General features: G+C 44.1%; 2 protein-coding genes across 3 annotated transcripts; one reads left to right on the forward strand and one right to left on the reverse strand.

Annotated features, from left to right (window-relative positions):
* Positions 1 to 414: 414 nt before the first annotated feature.
* On the forward strand, positions 415 to 7,034 carry LOC124070461 (septin-5-like). Of its 2 annotated transcripts, XM_046410380.1 has the most exons (14): positions 415 to 597; positions 1,134 to 1,192; positions 1,586 to 1,608; positions 2,971 to 3,357; positions 3,442 to 3,538; positions 3,773 to 3,859; positions 4,005 to 4,128; positions 4,330 to 4,464; positions 4,602 to 4,719; positions 5,069 to 5,170; positions 5,259 to 5,355; positions 5,528 to 5,690; positions 5,813 to 5,915; positions 5,999 to 7,034. In XM_046410380.1, exons 2-14 carry the CDS (start codon positions 1,147 to 1,149, stop codon positions 6,068 to 6,070), a joined length of 1,554 nt encoding a protein of 517 aa, XP_046266336.1. In that variant the 5' UTR covers positions 415 to 597; positions 1,134 to 1,146; the 3' UTR covers positions 6,071 to 7,034. The 2 variants fall into 2 exon arrangements, with proteins under 2 accessions (XP_046266336.1, XP_046266337.1); XM_046410381.1 differs by lacking the exon at positions 1,586 to 1,608.
* A 119-nt stretch (positions 7,035 to 7,153) lies between these two features.
* mntb (MAX network transcriptional repressor b) lies at positions 7,154 to 20,719 on the reverse strand. Its single transcript, XM_046410378.1, has 6 exons — positions 20,090 to 20,719; positions 16,359 to 16,938; positions 16,227 to 16,268; positions 15,794 to 15,905; positions 11,426 to 11,618; positions 7,154 to 11,217 (listed from the first exon to the last, which is right to left on the reverse strand). The coding sequence occupies exons 1-6, from the start codon at positions 20,160 to 20,162 to the stop codon at positions 10,397 to 10,399; spliced, it is 1,821 nt and encodes a 606-aa protein (XP_046266334.1). The 5' UTR covers positions 20,163 to 20,719; the 3' UTR covers positions 7,154 to 10,396.
* Between the last annotated feature and the right edge of the window lie 106 nt (positions 20,720 to 20,825).

The following is a 20,825-nucleotide window of genomic DNA, read 5'->3' on the forward strand; positions in this document are numbered from 1 at the left end:
ATAATCGCCCAATTTACAAGGGAACCACAATTAACGTTTTTTTCTGTTATATGTGTCAATACAGATTCATTAGTCATTATATACACGGAAAAAATGTTGCTATACAAAACAGCGGCCACCAACGGTAACCTAGCTTAAGTTAACCTAGCTACTTAAGCTAACCTAGCTTAAGTTAACGTAGTTTAAGTAGCCCCCAGCTACAAGCTTGAGGAATACAGTGTATTAAAATGTGACGCGAGCTACCGTTAGCTAACTACATTAACTCTTAAAACTCACGACTTCACCATACACACCTCAGTCGTCCATCTGTGTTGTCAGTGTATAGCAAATATTCATATTTCCAGTCACTACATACACAGGTCCTAGGAAGATGTCCTGGTTAGTGTTGCCACAGTCCTGCCTTTTTTTAAGAGTTGTTATGCATTTCATGTTACAAATTTAACAGGCTGCGTGGAAGACATCGTGCATGTGGCCGTATTTTAGTGTGTGAAGAAGTGGGGTGGACAGTGGAGAGACTGACAAAGTTTGTGTGGACTATTTGTTTTTGACTATGAGACTAATTGTTGGAGTTTCTGCTTTCACTTAGAGCAACGCAAGGTGAGACTTGCGACTTATCAGGAGTGTTTTCATACTGCATTCAGGTTTGACAACAGAAAATGCTCAGAGAATGAAGACCAATTGGTTTTCAAAATGTCCATGCATCTGCTACAATGGCTAAGAGACAGCCGTGAACAGAGCTAACCTCACCTACAGGAGAGGCACAAATTAGCTAAAGTTTACCATGAGCGTCGCCTCACCTTCACATGATCATGAAATTGCAGTAACAGTAGTTTTTGTTTGTTTTAATTATAATCTTTGGTAATAGTAACTATTGTTTTAATGATGTCATCTTGCACTGGTCACTGAGCTGTATGAGGGAATATCACCCTACCTGGTTTCTATCTTCTTGCACTCTGCTGTACTTAAAACCGCCTCAGAGCGGCAAGACTGAGCGGTCTGGAGTTCAGTCTAACGCATGGAGCCACACGCACACCATATGCCGTCGTCACATTTTAGCAGTTCTTGTATAGTTTGCTCTCTTGGCATCCGTAACGTTGTGGTTTATCGTTTTTCTGCCTCTGGTCTGGGGTCAGTGTGAGAAGCATCATGGACCACATGTCTTCTCCGGTCAGGTTCCGCACCAATAAGAAAGGTATGTCTGCAACACTGAACACCAGCATTTAAACTCTGTTAGGCCGCACTGTGTGGAAATTAACTGAAACAATAGATAGATTTGCAATGTATTGCTCGGCTCATGGGAAATTCACTACAGCAGCTTATAAATCGTGCAACAGGGATATATTTATGTGTAGCTCTTGTATTCTTGTTACACATGATGACATTTTTGCACCTTGTTTACTTGTCTACCTGTATAGACCTGAACATGTGTGTGAAACACTGTAAAGACCACTACCAGACCACAGACTACCTAGTAATAGTACTATCATTTTCTTTATACAACATGTTTTTCTGCATGTGTGTTTTCTTTTATACAAATGATACTTTTTCCCCATATTTATATATGCTGTCCTCTTGTGAAAAAAAGCTGCAACTTTCTCAGAAAAGGAGGTAGGACACGTTTGTAGACTTCTGTTTAATGATAGTGTTTATAGCTTGTTTGTGTCTGTGTGTGTGATTAAAGAGTTAAATCTCCGACCCCCTCCCCATCCTGTGAGAGCATTACAAGCTGGGTTAAGCCTGCTGCAAAGCTTTGTGGGTAATGAGAGTTGACAGGTACAGGGACGCCAGACGAATCCTGATCAGGACAGCAGCACTGGGCTGTTCTGCTGTCTTCAGACCAAGTCAGTGGGCTCTGTGTGAGACCGATGAAATGTGTGCCCTGTACAGAAAGTGTGGCAGCATGTCTGTCTCAACTCTTTGTGATAGTGAGTAGAGTCACTGGGGAAATTACCTGTGTGGCGACCAAAACCACTAGTTATGTGTGCATAAGCTATATAAGATGATAAAAAATTACTTCAGTCTAATTAGCATGAACAGTTGGACCACAGGTTTTACCAACCTCCAACTCCAGGCTGTCTGTTGTTCGTGTCGTCACCCTGCATGGACAGATGGATGAAGGCCTCTGTAATGGTATAATGGGATCACAGGTCAGGCCTAATCAGGGAAGAAAGGGAGTAGTCCTCCACTACAACAAAAGACACTGAAGGCTCATCACGTCATGCCCTGGCTGTGGCAACCAGTTAGTCAGCTGGCTGTTTGTCCGTCGACAATTTATGTTCAATATCAGTGCGAAGATACATAAATATATTACATACCCAAACAGCTATGTGGAAAATGACTCAAAATCGAAGGGGAATTGCCAAAATCTTGATTTTTCTTTTAGTGTCCCACGTGGAATAATAATCTATTGTAACTGATTATAAAAGAGGAAACCCCGCCCAGTGGTTTTCAGATGATTAGCTGGAGGTCTTAAGTTCTTGCGCCCTTGTCAGCTTTGTGTCTGTCTTTCAGTTTGGACTCCACAGTAAAAGTAATTCTGGGTCTTGCGGTCAGAGGTGTTGCTACAGCAGGCTTTGATATTTCTTCTGCTTGCCAGTCCCTCTCTAGTGTCTTGCATGACTGCAAACATGACACTTAGAGATGACATTGTAGTGAATTTCAGGACAATTCTCTTAAGGTGTGTTCATCTTCAGCTGATAATTTGAAAATAGTGAATGACAAGTGAAATTCAAACTTTTCTTTTCAAACATTTGATATTACTTTTAGTCCTGTTTTCATTTTTTTAATAACCATGTTTTTCCATCTTTTTATTTTTTGTAAATGTCGGTCCTCAAATATTTAGAATTCCAAGCAGATAAGTCAACAGGAAAAGAGAGATCACTTCCTTTGTAGTTGTGATTAAAAGTGAGTTATTTAGACTTTTAATTGTCCATATAAAACCATGTGTAACTCTGCTGTTTCCCATCCTAGCTGTCAAGTCTGTCCATCGAGGACCCGGAGGACAGTCATTTTCCTTTTGCAATGAGGGATCTCCCCCCTCTTTCTCAGCCTGGCGAACTGCATCAGATACCAGGCCACCAGGCACCAGTCAACCATGAGGCAGAGGGAGCTTGGACAACACCTAACGGGAGACTGCCCAGCCTTCCTGGGACTCCCCCTCCACCACGTCACATCCCCTGCCACTCCGTTGGTTCTCCGACTGTCCCTCCCAGATCAAATCGTGTGAGACCAGACGCAGAGTTTCAGCTCCAGCCACTGAGACAGCTCGTCTCTCAGGTGTCTATGGACTGTCCGTCCAGCCCATCCTCACGTCCACAGAGCCCCTGGTGTCGTTTTGACCCCTATGACTCTCCAGAGGTGTGTTTCTATGTGCTTTCATTTGTGTGTGGATGCAGTGGAGAGGGTGTACATACACGCATGTTATGTTTGTCTTGTCTGCAGGATCAGGACAAAGAGTATGTGGGATTTGCCACATTGCCCAACCAGGTTCATAGAAAGACAGTGAAGAAAGGCTTCACATTTACACTTATGGTGGCAGGTGAGTCCTTCCATATAGCTGCTAAGTAGTATAAGTTATATTCTATTTATTGAGGCTGTCATAAGGACTGCAGGCAGGATTAAGGAGAATGTGAAAAACTTTCTTTTTTGTTTAAGGTTAAGTGACTGTATGTGTTGTATTATACTAAGAAATATAAATGTTGCATAGTTGAATGTGATAATTTATTCAGGCTTGTTCAAGAGGGTTGGAGAGTCTTACTCTGTGTCTCTGTAGGGGAGTCTGGCCTTGGTAAATCCACATTAATCAACAGTTTGTTCCTCACTGATCTCTACAAAGACAGGAAGGTTCCGAATGCACAAGGTGAGATTAGCTTTATTTTTTATTTGCATGTGTGCTCCATTTAAATAAAGTAGGAACACTCTTGTTATGTGTTTGAACATGCTGTTATTTTGTGGCCTGTGTAGAAATTGTTGCTTTGTACGTGTGTGTGTGTGTGTGTCTGCAGAGCGAATCAGTCAAACAGTCGACATCGTCAGACACACAGTGAGCATCGAGGAGAAGGGAATCAAACTGAGGCTCACCATCATAGACACACCAGGCTTCGGAGACGCCGTCAACAATGCAGAATGGTGAGGTTATCGACCTCATATATGAATTACCTGGTTGAAATTTGGAGCAGTGGCAGGCTCCAGAGTCTCAAACCAAAATTCAACTCATGGCATCACAATCGTACTGAATACGCTTTTATTTTGAAATAGTTCGCATTATAAACAGTCACTTCTCCAGCAGGGTTTTTGTTTTACTCACAGAGATGTTATGTGTTTCATCAGCTGGAAGCCGATAGAAGACTACATCGACCAGCAGTTTGAACAGTACTTCAGAGATGAGAGCGGACTGAACAGAAGGAACATCCAGGACAACAGAGTCCACTGTTGCCTCTACTTCATCTCTCCATTCAGTCATGGGTAGGCCGACAACATGTTTTAGTCCTGCACATGAAGCTAAACCAGCACAACAGTACTGCAGTACTGCAACAACCTCACCTAAAAGTTGCTGTGTGTGCATTGACTCGTGCGTACATGTGTGTTTTTTCTTCCACCAGTCTTCGACCTCTGGATGTGGAGTGTATGAAGGCCTTGCATGAAAAAGTCAACATAGTTCCCGTATTGGCCAAAGCGGACAGCCTGACACAAGCAGAGGTCCGCAGAAAGAAGATGAAGGTATGAGATCATAAACTCACACACACACACACACACCCAGACACCACTGGCGGTCAGGTATCTAATACACACAATAGTACTTCAGTGATTGGTATTGCACTTCCATACAGTTTTAAGAGTCTACAGCCATGGTAGCATACCAGTGAGACTGTACTTCGGCAGAGTGGTTTGAGCTGGATGCTTAACGTGAGCGTGCTAACATGTTTATGTTGAGCAGGTTTAATCTCTTTCAGTGTAGTGTACTAATAAGCACTAAACACAAAGTACAGCTGAGGCAAATGGAAATGTCACCAGTGTAGCGGGTATTGAAAAAACTGCATTGTCATTTCCACGTGTTCATGTGCTGTAGATCAGAGAGGAGATCAAGCAATTTGGGATCAACATCTACCAGTTCCCCGAGTATGATTCAGATGAGGACGAAGACTTTAATAAACAGGACCAGATGCTCAAGGTTGGTGAGATGACTGATTCACTTCTTAAGGGCAAAATGTGCCATCTTGTCAAGATTGACAGTTTTATTGTTTTTTGCTTCTCTATAGAACAGCATCCCATTTGCAGTAATTGGGAGTAACGTTCAAGTGGAGAGTAAAGGTCGCAGGTTCAGGGGTCGTGCTTATCCCTGGGGTGTGGTAGAAGGTATTACTTTGGCTTAAGCAATTTTTTACTTGGTTGGTGCTTATATATTGGATCAAATATGGACAATTTAGTAGACAGTAGCTAGATAGTTTTTCAATAAATGTATCTGTTTTTAGCACAGAAACAAAAACCACAGTCGGATCCAGTAACATGTTGTCGTTGCATTGTTCAGTGGAGGACCCGGTTCACTCTGACTTCCTGCTGCTGAGGAACATGCTGGTGAGGACGCACATGCAGGACCTGAAGGAAGTGACGCAGGAGACGCACTATGAAAACTACAGGGCCGAGTGCATCCACAAGATGACGCGCATGGTGGTGCAGGAGAGGAAGCGCAGGTGGGTAGAGTCAGGATGCACTTTGACACGTGGTTCGACACCTCTTGCAGTCTCGCTGAGACATATACTCACACAGATGTTGCTTTTCTATTTGTGTTTGTGGGTGTGAATATGGGTTTTAGTTTGCTTGAGAAGCATCAAGCGGTCAGCGAGGGAGATCTTCCTCTGCCGCTAGCCGCTGTAGACACCGAGAGAGAAAGGCTCATCTTTGAGAAAGACGAAGAGGTATGTCTCTCTTGCTGCCTTTCTCATTCAGATACTCAGTTACAAAGGTAATCACTGCTAATTCATGTATTCCCCCTCTGTAGCTGCGGAGGATGCAGGAGGTGCTGGAGAGGATTCAGGAACAAATGCAACACGGTCAGAGAAGTGGCTGCTGATTCTCCAATAATTCCATGGGAGATGAGGAAAACAAAGAGGGACCAGGAAGACAGAGGAGGCCTTGTGTTAAAAGGAAGTCTGCCACATTGCATTCAGTCCCTTACATGTTTTTTTTCTCCAGGGTTAGCAAGGCTGGGATCATGGTTCTCTAAAGATGTCTCTAAGGATCTCTAAGGATCTCTAAGGAGGCCTTACTATGGGTTTATGTACGTTGCCCAGATTTTGGGAGACAGAGCATCAAATAAGCTGATTGGCTAATCCAGCTCTTGTCAGAAGGCCAACTCAAAATGACAAAAGAAATAAAGACATGAAGTTAACACTGAAACTCTGTAGTATAGTACAGAAGACATTTGCCGTCGTGCAGCCAGGAGAAGCACATTCCAGCGCTGTCAACGACACTCGTGCTGCTCTTCACGGTTGCTGATCCTGCTGCAGGAATCAGTGGAGCACTTTCATTGTCTTTTTTTCTTTTTCTCTTTCCTCACCATCAGTATTAAACATGAACTGCCTCTCGCTTTCTCATTCTGCCTCTTGAACAAACAATGTGTGTGTTTGAGAGACAGAGATACAGGCAGAGAAGGTGCACATGGTGTTTCAGGGTCATTCTGGAGGATTTTATTCAGTTATTCGGAATTCTGTTTTGCCTGCCCAATTCTGTGATTTCTCGTAAGCTGAATTCGCCCAACCCCCAGTTATAGGTCAACCCATGCATCACTATGGTGTTGCATTCAAGACTTCAGCAGGTCACACTAGCTTACAGCCAGTTGTGGTGGTGCTAAAATTTTATTTTCTTGCTTCATTGATGTGTTCCAGGACGTCTCCTCGATTAGTAACCTTCATAGCGATACAACACTGCCACCTAGGGGTCATTTAATAACATTAACTTTGGTATTTCAATGTATAAACGACATTTTTCATGTTTTAATACTTTGAAGTTGAATTTTTTTTTCTTTTTTGTATGTCTAATCCTCAATTTTGCTGTTTCAGGAAGACATCTGAGAAAACATGTTAATAAAAAAAGCTTTTTAACTGCAATTTATGTCTTATTTTTACACAAGATCATTAAACACAGGAGCAACATGTGTTGTAAATGTAATAAGATTTATTAAGAATCTTTATTATTTTATCAGCATAATTCTTCATCATTAATATGTTGTATCCATTATCATCAGTTATCTTAAACAGTGGACAGTTAGATCTAAAAGGCAGCCCAAAGTGTACAGGCGATATATAACTTAAAACTTTCTCCATAGGGAAAACATGTTTTTATATTCATATATAATATCAATGTAGCATGAGGTCCAAGATCCTGCCCACGTTATACAGTATTGTACATGGTCCCAAAAACTAAAACAGAAAAACAAAACTCTTAAACAAAAGAAACTAAACAGCAATCTACATGCAAAACAAAACCAAAAAGAAACAAGCATATTAAAATTTGATACATACACTCATATGCCAAAACGTGCATACGATCACAAATTTACAAAACTTTCATACGTACATACAAATATTACAAAACTCAAATTGAATATTAGACATTATTGTGTTATCAAGAAAAGAGCAACTACTTTTTTCTTTTTTTTTAACTTTTTCCACTCCATGTTGCAGTCCGTCTCACAAAATGGAAAACTTACCAAAAAAAAAAAAAAAAAAAAAGAAAAACATAGGAAACAATTAGGACAGTAAATTTTTGTCTCTTCGATTCGCTCAATGCGTACGTGTCTTGCCAGAGTTGTCACAGTGTTCAGGAAAACTGAGTATAGGCACACACACGATAGCACCCAAACAGGCTCATACCATAGATCAACTCTGTGTAAAAAATAGCTCGCTTGCCACACACACACACGCACACACACACTCCATCATGCACAGGGTAAACTTTATAACAAAAAACAGAGCCATGCTACAGATACAGTAGGATTAACTATAGTACAGAATATAAAACATACTGAATACAGTCACATATAAAGACATGACATACAGAAACAGCAGAAGAGGTGAGGAGCAGATCCACGCAACACTGACTACACATACACTAACGGGAGATTTTATGGCGTGACATGTATAGACTGGCAAGAGTGCTGTGAAGCCATGAATGATTCGAGTATGTGCACATAAAGACACACAGAAGACAAATACAAACACACACACACACACACACACACAAGGGAAAGTGGGCATCACAACAAAATTTCCATTCTGAAATGAAAGAAAAAAAAGAAACTCATTTTCTGAACTGGAGCAGAGGATTTTAGCTTGGGTGTTGGATACTGCTTGTTTGTTCGACATCACTGGGAAGAGGAAAAAAAAAATCTGTGATGTCGTTGCCAAATTATTTTTTTAAAAAACTGCAATAAAATATGAACTGATCCCAAGCTTGAACAATACTTCTTCCTGTCCATTTTTTTTTCTGTGCCGCATCCAAACTTCTCAAAATTGTTTTTCTGTGGCTTCCATCCCCACCTCACAGTCTTCTCAGTGGTTGAAATTTGTCACATGACCCCAGATCCATACTGCATGTGATTTAATGCTGTATAAAACTAAAAAATTTGGATTATTTTTTCTTGAGTTGAAATTTTGTTTTCAAGAATGAGCTTTTACAGTCAAGGCGTCTCTCTCAATGTTTTCACAAATTTTGAACGTGTGTGCAGGAAGTTTGTGTTGTGCTCCGCAGTGTTGTGTGAGTAACATCAGTATGAGGTCTGGAATGAAGCAGCAGAGGGAGCTGTTGCATCAGCATGAAGAGGACGAAAGCTTGTCGTCTGACAGCAACGCCAGGAAACCTGTCTGTGTTTTGAGAGCAGTAAGCCAATGGCTGTATGGCATGTCGTCATCATCTGTCTTTGAACTTAAATTTATGCATCTGGGATACACACGCATCTTTCCACGTAGATCGTTGTTCAGCATGAACTACACTACTGTCCAAATAGCCTATGACAGGTTGGAAAACATGGTCTTGACTTTGAGGTCCTGGCTGGTTTCCTGAGCTTTTTTTTGCCTCAAAAATCACCAGCAGGTACAAAGACTTAAAGGGAATAATGCACTCAAATGACAAATCTTTTGATTTCTCACAGTGAAATTATCTTGTCCATAACCAGAATCAAATCATTCTGACAGCTCAAGAACCTTTAACATAAGAGTTCTCTAGAGGAGAGAGAGCTAACATTTAACCTTGACCAAGCTTTTCACTGAGAGACTGGTAATCATGACAAAACTCATTGTTACGATCATTGATAAACATTTAACTAACTGCATGAATTTGTTTTTTCAAATTGAATCTCAAAAATCACACTTTTCCAAATTTCCAATCCTAACTTTGTTTACTGTCTGTTTCAGGACTTTCTGACTGCTGAGCTCTAACATGTTGCTCTAATTGTTAATCTGTATTTTAGCGGCTTCCAACAAGGAAATCTTTGTGCAATAACCAACAGGTAAAGTCCATGTTGTCTCTATAAATAACTTCTCCACAAGGCCAGTAATTGTTTCTTTGCCCTTTTTCAGTCTTTTTAAGTGCAGACTGGATCCTGTTTTATTAGTTCATTCTTCATTCTTTTCTTAAAAAGTTTGCAAAGTGTTTGGTGGCAAGTGCAGCGGTGAGGAACCTTCATTTGGAAGGAAGAAGGAGAGGGCCAAGCAGTCATTTCATGGAGCACGTTTTGAGCCAGGATCAAGGAACAAAAGCAAAGTGGAAAAGAAACTAGAAGCAATATAACATACTGACATAAAGTGAAGAACTGTGTCAGTGACAATGCTTTGCTTCACACTTGATCAAAGCCCTGGGTGTCCTCCTGCTCTCAAACACATCAGTAACATTAATCCACTAGCACGTCCCACAAGACATCACCGATATATGAATACAAAATGGGCACATACTGTATCACCATGGCAACAGCATTCTCTCATGCGTTTCCCCTCAATGAGTGAGTGAAGAGTTAAGGTAAATCCTTGATGCCTGAGTGTGAACTGAGCTTATTATGTTAGTGCTTCTGGTTGTAAAGGAAGGAAGGAAGGAAGGAAGGAAGGAAGGAAGGAAGGAAGATAAAACAGAGTTCCTGTCCTTGTAGCGCAGACAAATGTCAAAGTCTTATTTTCAAAAACAATGGCCTGACCCACTGACTCTGCTTTAATATTACTGTTCCCATACGAGTTGTGACCAAGATATCTCTGGAGATATTCATCATAAGTTGTCCATAAAAACTGTTGATGAGTTGTATGAGAGTTGCAAATTTTCATGTGTCTGTCAGAGATTCTCCGCTTTTGATTACTGATAGGAGTGCAACAAAAGTTCTGAATGTTTTTCCCCTCATCTTTTCTTTACTCTATCAGGCCAGTTTGAGTGTGCTGACAGGGAAGGTTGGGACTGTAACCATAGTGACAGGGTTGAGGACGGCAGCCTGTCCAACCAGCTGTGGGTGGGGGGCCAGCACTGCTGTAGGTTTTCCCAGTGATGGGCTCCCCTGGCTCATCACAGCTGCGCTGTTCACCTGGGCTCCGTTAGTGTTAGCTTGATGATTGGCCTGGACGTGCGGCAGCGTGTGATGGGTAAAGGTGTGAGTGATGTGGCCCACCATGGTGGGCTGGGACACAGATACGCCCTGGGGGTAGAGAGTCGGGAGGTGGGATGGTAGGGGACCTCCCAGGTGAGCCACCGGGTGGACGGTGATGTGTCCGATGGGCTGGGCAGCTATCTGCTGGTGAGTGGCGGTCGCAGCTGGAGCCGCCGCAATTGGCTGAGGGGTAGAGGAAGTGGGGCCAGGTGACGGGGCGATGTGCGTCAGGTGCTTGTGATTGGCTGGCAGGCTGTGATTGACAGCCTGGATGACTGAAGCGTGGGAGACGGCGGCGTGAGCGATGACAGTAGGCTGGACCTGCACTGCCGGGGGTTGAATAGGATGAGCCTGCAGTGGTGGGGGTGGACATGGGGCCGGAGCAGGGGCGATGGCTTGAGGGGGAAGGGGAGCAGAGGGGGAGGGTGTAGTCAGGACACCAGAGAGCGGCAGGGCAGTGTGCTGGATTGACAGGTGAGAAGGGAGGAGCGGCTGGGCTTGTAAGATGGCAGGTGTTGGTTTGGGGAGGGATGTGGGAGCAGAAACAGGAGTAGGGACATCATCATCGATGTCCTGCTCAAAGTTGTCTTCTCCTTCTGTAGATCAGAGAGGAAAAATGTTAGACATTGTGATGCAACTCAAGACACAGAGCCGTGCATATGCACATTAATGTTATGCAAAGTTCATGCATTGAAATGCAAACTAATCACTGCTTACTATAAAAAGTTTTATCTGTGCAACAGTGTCAGGTGTGAAACTAACATCTAATGTATGCCTGAGAGTTGCCACATCTCATCCCTGTACCTGAGGCAGTGGACGTGGAGGCCTGGTCGTCCTCTGGCTGGATGGTCTGTCGGAGAACTCGGTCGATCTCGATGACATCCATACACTGGCTGAGCTCATTCTTGAGCTCGGCCAACCGCTGCTGCGTAGCGATCTTCTCTCTGGCCAGACGCTCCATCTCATGCTCGTACTCCTTCTCCTTCCTCTTCAGAGTCTTGCAGGGGAGACAAGACAGCAGAGTAGATGAGGCTCACTAGTACATGTAAGAACTCTTTAAAACTCTGATTAAGCTTTGATTAAGAAGAGGTGAAAGGCACATGGTTGACAAATGTGCTGTCGATTCTCAAAGTAAAGCATGTATTCAGCTGAGGTGGTAGTCTGTATGAATAAATGCAGGTCAGAAAACACACAAAAAGGAAAATATATATTACAATGGATCACATTATCATGGAAATTCTGCCTACTATTGAGTTCCATCAGTAAATTCCATAAAGTTTCTCTTTTCAACAAAAATACTACCCACACTCACTTCATTAGTTCTTATGCACTTTAAGATCAGGAAAAGTTTTAATATGAAACAGATGGAGGAAGTGTTGAGGTTTCATTAATAGTTCACAGTACAAACAGTAAATTAACAATCCAAACAGCAGTACATCACAAAACAGGGAACAGGGTAATAAAATATAAAAACAGGACAGTAGAGACAAAAAACTTTGTTCTGTCTCTCATAAGGCCACAAATTGAGAAATACTTTATGTACGTTATATGAAGCCAGGATTAGTTTTAATGTTCAGAGAACTGGCACCGCAACAGAAACAGGGATTCGGACCAACTTTCTCTTTGCAGTCTTGCCACTCCCACATTTCTCCCAGCTTGCACAATCCTGTAGCACAGTTTTGCCAGGTCAGTTTCAAACACCAGCAGGGAAACGTGTACGCAAGTTCAAGCATGTCCATACTGCTTCTGTTGGCGTCATCTGCTTAAGCTCGTCCTGTTTCCTGGCCATCATGTTTGTTTGTTTGGTTTTTTTTTTTTTCAAGACAATGGGGTTCGAGTAGGAGAACACTTCCTGCCATGTTTTATTTACACCTATCACCCAAGTTCATCACCAGGTCTCCTGTCTGTGGATTACTGATGCCTGAACATTAGTCACACATGGCTAAACAAAAGTAATCATTCCCAGCACGGCACTGTGAGTGTGTTTGTAGATTTACAAATGAAATGATAAAGAAAAACATGGCAGGAGACACTAAAAGAAAGAAAAAGAAAGATAAAGAGAGAAAGCACAGAAGCACAGCTTCTCCAGCCCCACCATGCAGTCTCTCTGACCCAGTTTCTGTGTGGGTCAGCTGACGCATGAACACCAAATACTACGACGGACTAAGGATATTAACACAGATTACGAGGGAGGAATTGGGGGGGGTCACTGGAAGAAAATGTTGGGAAGAGGAGGGCAGAGGATGGAGAGGTGGAAAGCAAGGCTCTAAGGGATTAGGCTGGTAAACCAGTGAAACGTTTTATGTGTGCACCTGTTATTTCATCACATTACTGAAAAAGAATATTCAGTAGACATGACTATTCGGCAATTCCTGAAATCCTTCTGATCCTACTACAGGACAATGCTTACTCTCTGCAGACATGTGATGGCCTCACTCACATGTCCACTTTTCTCACCGTTCCCATCTTAATTCATAGCCCTCGTTGCTTTAATAGCTACCAGTCCAGACCTGGTGAACTGCAATCTTATAACAGCTCAGCATTTCTCGGAACAGCCCCCTGCTGTGCTTCCACACGCAGCCTTTTTCACATAACTGTAAGGGTAGTTTTTAGTAAACAGGAGCCGCTTCTGGAAATTACAGCAATTTCAGCTCATAGATTTCCAATAAGTACACTTTAACAGTCTTAACATCTGTTGTTATAATAAAAGTTATTCCAGCTGATTTACGTTTGCCGTTTCATGTCTGACAGTAACATGTATCGTGTGTCTGCTGCATGAGCAGACTCACTGGAGACAGTCCCTTTACAAGACTCAGTGTGACACCACTGACACACATTCGAAGCCAACAGATATTCTCTCTTAACATAATCTTGCTCAAGCTGGCCACAGATGAACTACAACTGCTTATGTATGAGAGCGTGTACGCCCATGAACATCATTTCAAGGTCTTCCCATACAAACCGAGACACCATTAGCCTGCAGCAAATCACCAAGGAAACAGCTGTCACCCATAGCAGTTTCCCTGGCAACCTCATCTGTGAGGAATTGGCTGCTGCTTGTGAAAAAAACATAAGCATCTAATTGGGTGAAGCACAGGGGTATTTACATGTGAGGAGTGATGTGACTGGATGTTTGCCAGTCGAGCAAATCACCCCCCCAATCCTACGCTCCCTCTTCTTCCACTCCCCCATCCATTGCTCCCTCGACACCCCCCACCCCCACTTCATCTACGCTTTCCCTTTCAACGCATCCTCTTAATATAAAAAGGTGAAAATGATTCAAGCGCTGATGATATTGTGTCCTGACAGGGGTCTCTGCCTTAATCACCTGTGCACCTGTGTAAATGTCTGACCTTCACCAGGTTGATATGAGGACAAGCACAATAAGACGGGGGGTGAACTGAAACGCTTCGAGTCCTGAAAGCTCACTTCAGTGCTCCATCATCCATGACTGTCGACAAAAAGACCAGTATAGCAGAATCTGATTTACACACACACACACACACACACACACTCAGGCAAACATGAAGGAAAACCCTGGCCACCTGCCGTCCGTCGCCATGGTTACCAAGTGTTCTGAACACCAGAGACAGCAGGGAGATGCAGGACAACACACAGATGAAGGGAAGAAAAGGTTGAGTCAGACAGGGGTTAAAAGACAAAGAAAATCTGCGCCGGTTCCACCGTTACAATCATGGAAACACTGCTGTGCCACCCTATTAGTGCAAGCGGTACCTGAAGCAGCCTCTGCAATCTAACGAAGCGGGTGAGCTTCGGTGACGTCAACAGGCTTGCGCTAGCCATGTGCTCAGATCTCACATGGCTCTGGGAGAGGGAGAGAGACTGGAGTTCACATAAGGAGAGGCATCAACAGAGGAGGTGGGGAAAGGGGGAGGGGGCTGAACATCTACAATAAAGAACTGATGATTATGTTATACATCAGAGGGGAAGGTGCCAAAACAGGAGCAAATATACAGGGTGGTGGCTGGATATTCAGCTTTCTAAGGCTGAGGAACAGTGTAGCCATGTGAGACGGCCTTTCTCATTGGGAAATATGCTGCCGTCCAAATTAAATATTCCAAGTTAATTTTACACAAACAAAAAAGGCATCTTAGTTGGGGTTTTTACTGATGCACAGGAGTGAAACAGTTCATTAAGGTTAACATACCGGTAAGTGTTCTCACTTTACATGTGATTTTCCATATATTAGCCGTATCATCTGACGGCTGGGTGGGTGGCAAATCAAAAGAGCTGTTCTCTAAACCTTAATTTTAAAACATGAAAACGTCAGGCCTGCAGTACGACTTTCCTCACCAGCACCAGCATATCAAAGCATCACGGTATCCTGTCAAAGACTGCCTAAAATCCCTTTGTTGTGTTCCCTGAAGGCTGGCCCAAGATCTTGCAGCAAGTCTTGTTTTGAACAGGCTCTTCCATCTCATGGCCTAATTTAGCTCCTTCCACTGACTCCCCATTGCATATTCCATTGAACTCAATATCATGGAGGCTCTAGTCCACAAAAAAAAGTGAGAATCGCTGCATCTAGCTCCAGGCCACAGTGCAGAAATCCTCCCTCGTCTACTTTTGTAAACTGAAAACTCATCTCTTCGAGGCGTTCCAGGTCCCTCCCCCACACCAACCTCAGCAATGCAATATTAGTAGCCTCCTCTACACAACTACAATATGCTACAAAACTTTCGCCACAAAAATGTTACTCTAATCCTTTCCGGTCACTTAGTTCTTGGGACAAACAATTCCGCGTCTATTTCATACTGCATGACAACAGGACGTTACACAACAATTCTACTAGATAAGAATCTCACCGAAACACTTGAAATGCAATGTTCTCAAGAAAAGGAAACTTACTATAATGGACAGTACATAATAAAGACTCTCATAGGCTGCTTCGCCAGTATTTGTTTGGATGCCATATCATAGTCACAAGGGACAAACCAACCAAAAGCTTAATGGCTATGAAAAAAAAAACAGGGCATTATATATTAATTACAAATGACCAAAGCCTGTGCTCTTCCCAGAACTGAACCAATCAATTCAAAACCAAAGACAATGAAAAGCAAGAAGCGAGCAGTAGACCACGTCAGACCACACCGAGATGTAAAAGCTTGCAGTTTCACCATGCTGGGAAAGCTGAGAACATCTTCAAACATTTACCTGTATGTAACGCAAAGCACTGCGGAGAACGCTGAGGTTGGAGGTTTTCTTCTCGTCAACATTTGGGACGTTCTTCTTCAGCGTCTCAAAACACTCCTTGAGGTGCGCTCGCCTGGAGATCCAAAAGTAAGAAACAAGAAAGAGTCACACTTTGCATGTATCTTGGAGAATATTTACTATTTGCTGTTAAGCTAATAATTTGCTTGAGTTGTTGTCATTTAAAGAGTCCTCTTAACTCTACATGCCTGAAAAGGATTTCATGGTTTGTACAGGAAATGCCACGATCTTTGGCATTTGCTTTTGAGCCCTTTCATAAACACACTTAATAAACACAAGAACACCTGTATATGGCAGTCAGGCTAAGGAAATCGGCTGTTTTGCTATCCTTAAATACTAACGGCAACAAAAAGAAGTTCACCTTATTATGACTAACCTGTTCTTCTCCAGTTTATTGTGCACCTCTCTGGTCCCGGCTCTGGAAACAAAAAATAAATTATAAAATACAACCATAAAACAATCTGCACTATAAATAAACAGACGCACACACATATACACATAAACTGACCCTCCTGGTCTCCTCTTCCCTTCCATCCCCCTCATGTCCTCCATCGTCACTCCATTAGGCCGTGGCTGAGATGTGGGTGTAGCTTGATGGGGGACCAGTGCATGCTGGGAGCCAGAGCCATTAGTGCTGATGGAGGGTGGGTACTGAATCTGAACCTGAGGCTGTGGCTGGCTGGGCTTTGTGCCAACCAGCTGCTGACTGGTGTCTACCTTCATCTGGGGGGCGCACAACAGGTGAGGAGAGGCCGGCTGCTGCTTTGGAGAGGAGGAGGCGTTCTTGGCTGGCTGAGAGCTGTTGAGCGTCGTTGCTGCCGCAGCAATCGGGGTTGTGAGTGGGAGAGGCGGGACCGAGGGCGTCGCAGTGACAACCGGGACCATTGGGATGACAGCGATGGGAACTTGTGGAGGTGGGAGAGAGGGGGGAGGAGGAGCGGGAGGTGGATGTAGCTGTTGACGTTGAGTATCATCTCCCCAAGTGATGTGGTTGGCTCTGACTGGCGGAGACAGCGAGGTCACAAGTTCCACATGCCTCGACTCTGCCTCCCTATTGATGAGCTCCTTCTCCTTGCGTTGCTCTTCCTCTGTAAGAAGAGAGGAAGGAAGATGCACAAAGGAGTGAGCGATGGGAAATGAGGACTAACAAGTTAGAAAGATAAGACGTAGGAGAAGGCAAACAGGAGGGTAAACTGTACAGATAAACAGAACACGGGAAGAACAGCCCTCAGTTCAGATTTAAGAAAAACAAATCACGATGGATTATTTCTAGTGTACATCTGTCCTTCATGCCATAACGTAGAGTACATGACAACATTCATGTATAGACAAACACGTGTCCATCCTGAATGTAGACCATGAGCTACGTCGAGTTTAAACATCATTAATTACTTCGAACTACTTTATTACTACCATCATCCAATAAATGACAGTCTTGCCTTCAGCCAGTCTTTGCTGTTTTCATTGTTGTGATACAGATAACTTTGACAGATTGGATGCCACTTCGGACGCCACACAAACACAAACAAGGAATGATGTCATCGGGGAATCAGATCATCTGGAGGGAGAAACAACCACAGAAACTGTCTGCATCCCTGTCCTCCTGACCGGAGAGAACACCCCTCCGTCTGTCCTGTGATTGGACCGTTCCAGCTCTGAGCATGCTCATACGCCTGGGCCACGTCAGGGCAGTCTGACCAACAGCAGTGGACTGTAAAGGAGCCACTCTGCTGGGTCAACTATGGTTGGCACAAGGATGGAAAAACAAGACTTGTTGAAAAAAAAAAAAAAAAAAAAAAAGAGAAAAAAGGTCAAAATATAGATTTAAAAAAAGAAAATCACATGGTAGGATGGGAATGTTCCCACGCTGTGCTCGTGTGGAGTATGCAGAGGCGCGCGCACACACACACACACACACATGGTATGAGTGAGTAGTTACTGCACACCGTAGCAGGCAGACTCAAAGCGATGTGGAAAGCCCTCGGTTACCATGGAAACAGCAGAATTAGACACAGAAGATCCCAGGGATTCCTCAAACCTGCACAATGCCAACACACACAGCCCAGCCATCACCACCATTATCAAACTACACAGGAACACCACATGCCAACATGCCTGGCTGGCTGGGTGTTAAGTAACACATTTTTACAGCTTCTTTGCATGAAAATGCAAACTCCTAATGACGCAGCTTCCTCTCATCTGGGGCAATAGTTCATCATGGAGAAGGCCTGTCCAGTTCAATGTGCTCGTCGTGATGATATGCAGAACGACATTATTATTCTGCACTTTGGAAATTGTACTTTCTTGGGCTTCAACAACATCCAAGTCAATACACTGTTAATCGTGCTACCTCGGAGTCCTGCCTGTTCGCTCCCAATAATTCATGTTTTCACGTTATTCATGCTAAGACATACAAGGATGCTCCACCTTCTTGTGAGCACTGTGTTTGGTTTTAAGAAGAGATGGATGAGAGCTTATTGCAGCTAGAACTGAAATTATTCACTAGAAAACAAAACAACAGTTTGAATAATCAGTTGTTTCAGTAATTCTTCCAAGAAAGAATGATTATTCTGTTGTTTGTGTGAGGATTTGCATCTTTATTGATAACCAAGCAAACTCAATATGTATTGGAGTTGGATCACTAAACACTATGCATCACTTAATCTCACAGAAGCTTATAACTAAGTTAGTGTCTGCTTTACAATTATGATGTTTGTTCTCCAATAATGTATAACAGAGGAACACCAAAGGTTGTCAAAATATCAATACTTTGATACTTTTTCAGTATCGCATTTTAGGCATTATTTGCATTTGATAGTGTTGAAAGTACTGAAAGCTATAAAAAAAACAGATCTACAATAAGAAATAAGGGCAAATTCCAAGGAGATATAGCAGAGGTATAAACTACAGTCCAGCAGACACAGAGGTCGATGTTAGCTGAGAGTAGGCTGTTCTTTCTAGCTTTTGTAGTACAATCCACTCGCACCATGCTCCAGATTGTCAAATGCACGCAAACGTAAATTACATAACTTCTGCATTGAAAGAGGCTGGGCTGGGGTGGGGGGTGAGCCGAGACGCTGCCCTACTTACCCCCCTTTCTCTCCCTCTCTCCCCCTGTGTCTGACCCGCCACTGTCAGTACTCTGAATGGGAAGGGCGGGGATGAGAGTGACTGTGTGTGTGTGCGCGTGTGCGCACGCGCGTGCGCGTAGGCGTGTATCAGGAGGGGGGGGGGGTGCACGTGGTCGTGGTGGGCGGATCCTAGCACGCGGTAGGGTAAGTTATGCGAGGGGGAGGGGGTTGATTTGTCTGACACGTCATCAGAGGGGAGAAACACAAAAAGCAGACCCCCCGTCTAGTTTTACTGTCCATGATCATTACTTCGATTGACTACACATCGGTTTCAAATCAACACGAGGGACACAAACAAACATGTTATACGCTAGCGCGCGCAGATATACTGTTGGGGACGGTGTGAGCGCGTGAGGCCCCGCCCCTGTGTGTGTCATGAGATAGCTGAGCAATGTCAGGGTATTATGTAAAGAGCAGCCTCTGCTCGCCACCGCCCTGCCGGTGCTCGACGGACAAAAAACTGGGGCAAATCGATTCGGTGGGGGGGTGCTCTTTTATAACAGGATATCTGTGAAACTCTCTTGAAAATAACACACTTTGAACGCCAATTTTAACACAACATTTAAATTGTGTTTGAGCTTTTACATGTATAAATATTGCATAAAGTGCACAGTCCACAGCTAACCGCTTCATAACAAAGATACTATACATAAATGGACCACGGTTATTGACAGGAACTCCCCTGCCATGTCTCGCTCTCTCTCTCTCTCTCACTCACACGCGCGCGCGTACGGTGAGTCACTTGAGTGTTGAAACTGTCACACACACACACACACACACACACGCCAAGAGCGCGCAAAGTAGTTCGCAAAACAACTTTGACCGTTTCCGCATTGGGGGGAGACAACTGCGTGCAATAATGAGCCACTGCGGAATTGCAGATAGGTTGTAGTGACTTTGGTCCCTATTTTGGCATGAACCCGGGCGACCAAGAAAAAAAACTACAAACGCTTCCGTTCACCACAGGCGGGTCGGTTAAAAAAGCAAGTCCAGCTATGGCTGGGAGTTACGGGCTTCGGTCCCCCAAAGGCAGTTTAGGGTGAAGCACGCACTGTTATTTGGTGTCATGTACGTTCAGCACGACTCGCCAGTCTGCTGTTCGACTTACCACGTGTGATCTGTTGTTGCTGGGCTTGCCATTCCAGATATCTGGCCGCCTCCAAAAGTGTATCGATGCTCATTGCGCGTAAACCCTCACGGCAGGCGACCCGGTGGCCCGGGACGGAAGGAGGAAAAAGACCGTTGGGTAGGTAGTGTCCCGGTAGGAAGCGCCGTGTGCACTGTTAACACCTGCACGCCCGAGCTCTTCGTCCCCTGCGTTTCTCCTGAAGGCAGTGGGACGATTTTTAATCCGGCCGAACGGAAAGTAGATCCTCGGATACGTAAAAATAGGATTGCAACAAGATGGCGATGCGAGCACGGGAATACACACAACAAGGCGAGTCGTGTTCTCGTTAAGACCCGCCCCTCTCGGATTCCTGCCCCGCCCTGTTACTACGGCCTCTGACAAAGCCCGGCGAACGCATCACGCCCTCCTACTCCGCGTTGTCGGTCTCGGTAAACGCTAGCTCTCTCTACTCACAAAACTGCGATTTCATCTATCGTAACCTCTGTGTTTTAAAGCTACCGGAAACAAAAAGAGAATTTCAGTCTACTCGCTTAGTTCCGTGTGCTTCGCGACAGGGAAGTCCCGTTGACGTCAATCGTCCTCCATGTTTTGGTTCCTGCTGTTGGCCCGCAGCGCATGAAGAACAATCAGGCGCCAGCGAGCCAATCAGCGCTCAGAACAACAAGGCATGGTGCTGGTCCACATGGGCACCCGCCCGGCCCGAGCGCGGCTCATT

The sequence above is a fragment of the Scatophagus argus genome, chromosome 14, assembly GCF_020382885.2.
Source record: "Scatophagus argus isolate fScaArg1 chromosome 14, fScaArg1.pri, whole genome shotgun sequence".
Taxonomy (NCBI): domain Eukaryota; kingdom Metazoa; phylum Chordata; class Actinopteri; family Scatophagidae; genus Scatophagus; species Scatophagus argus.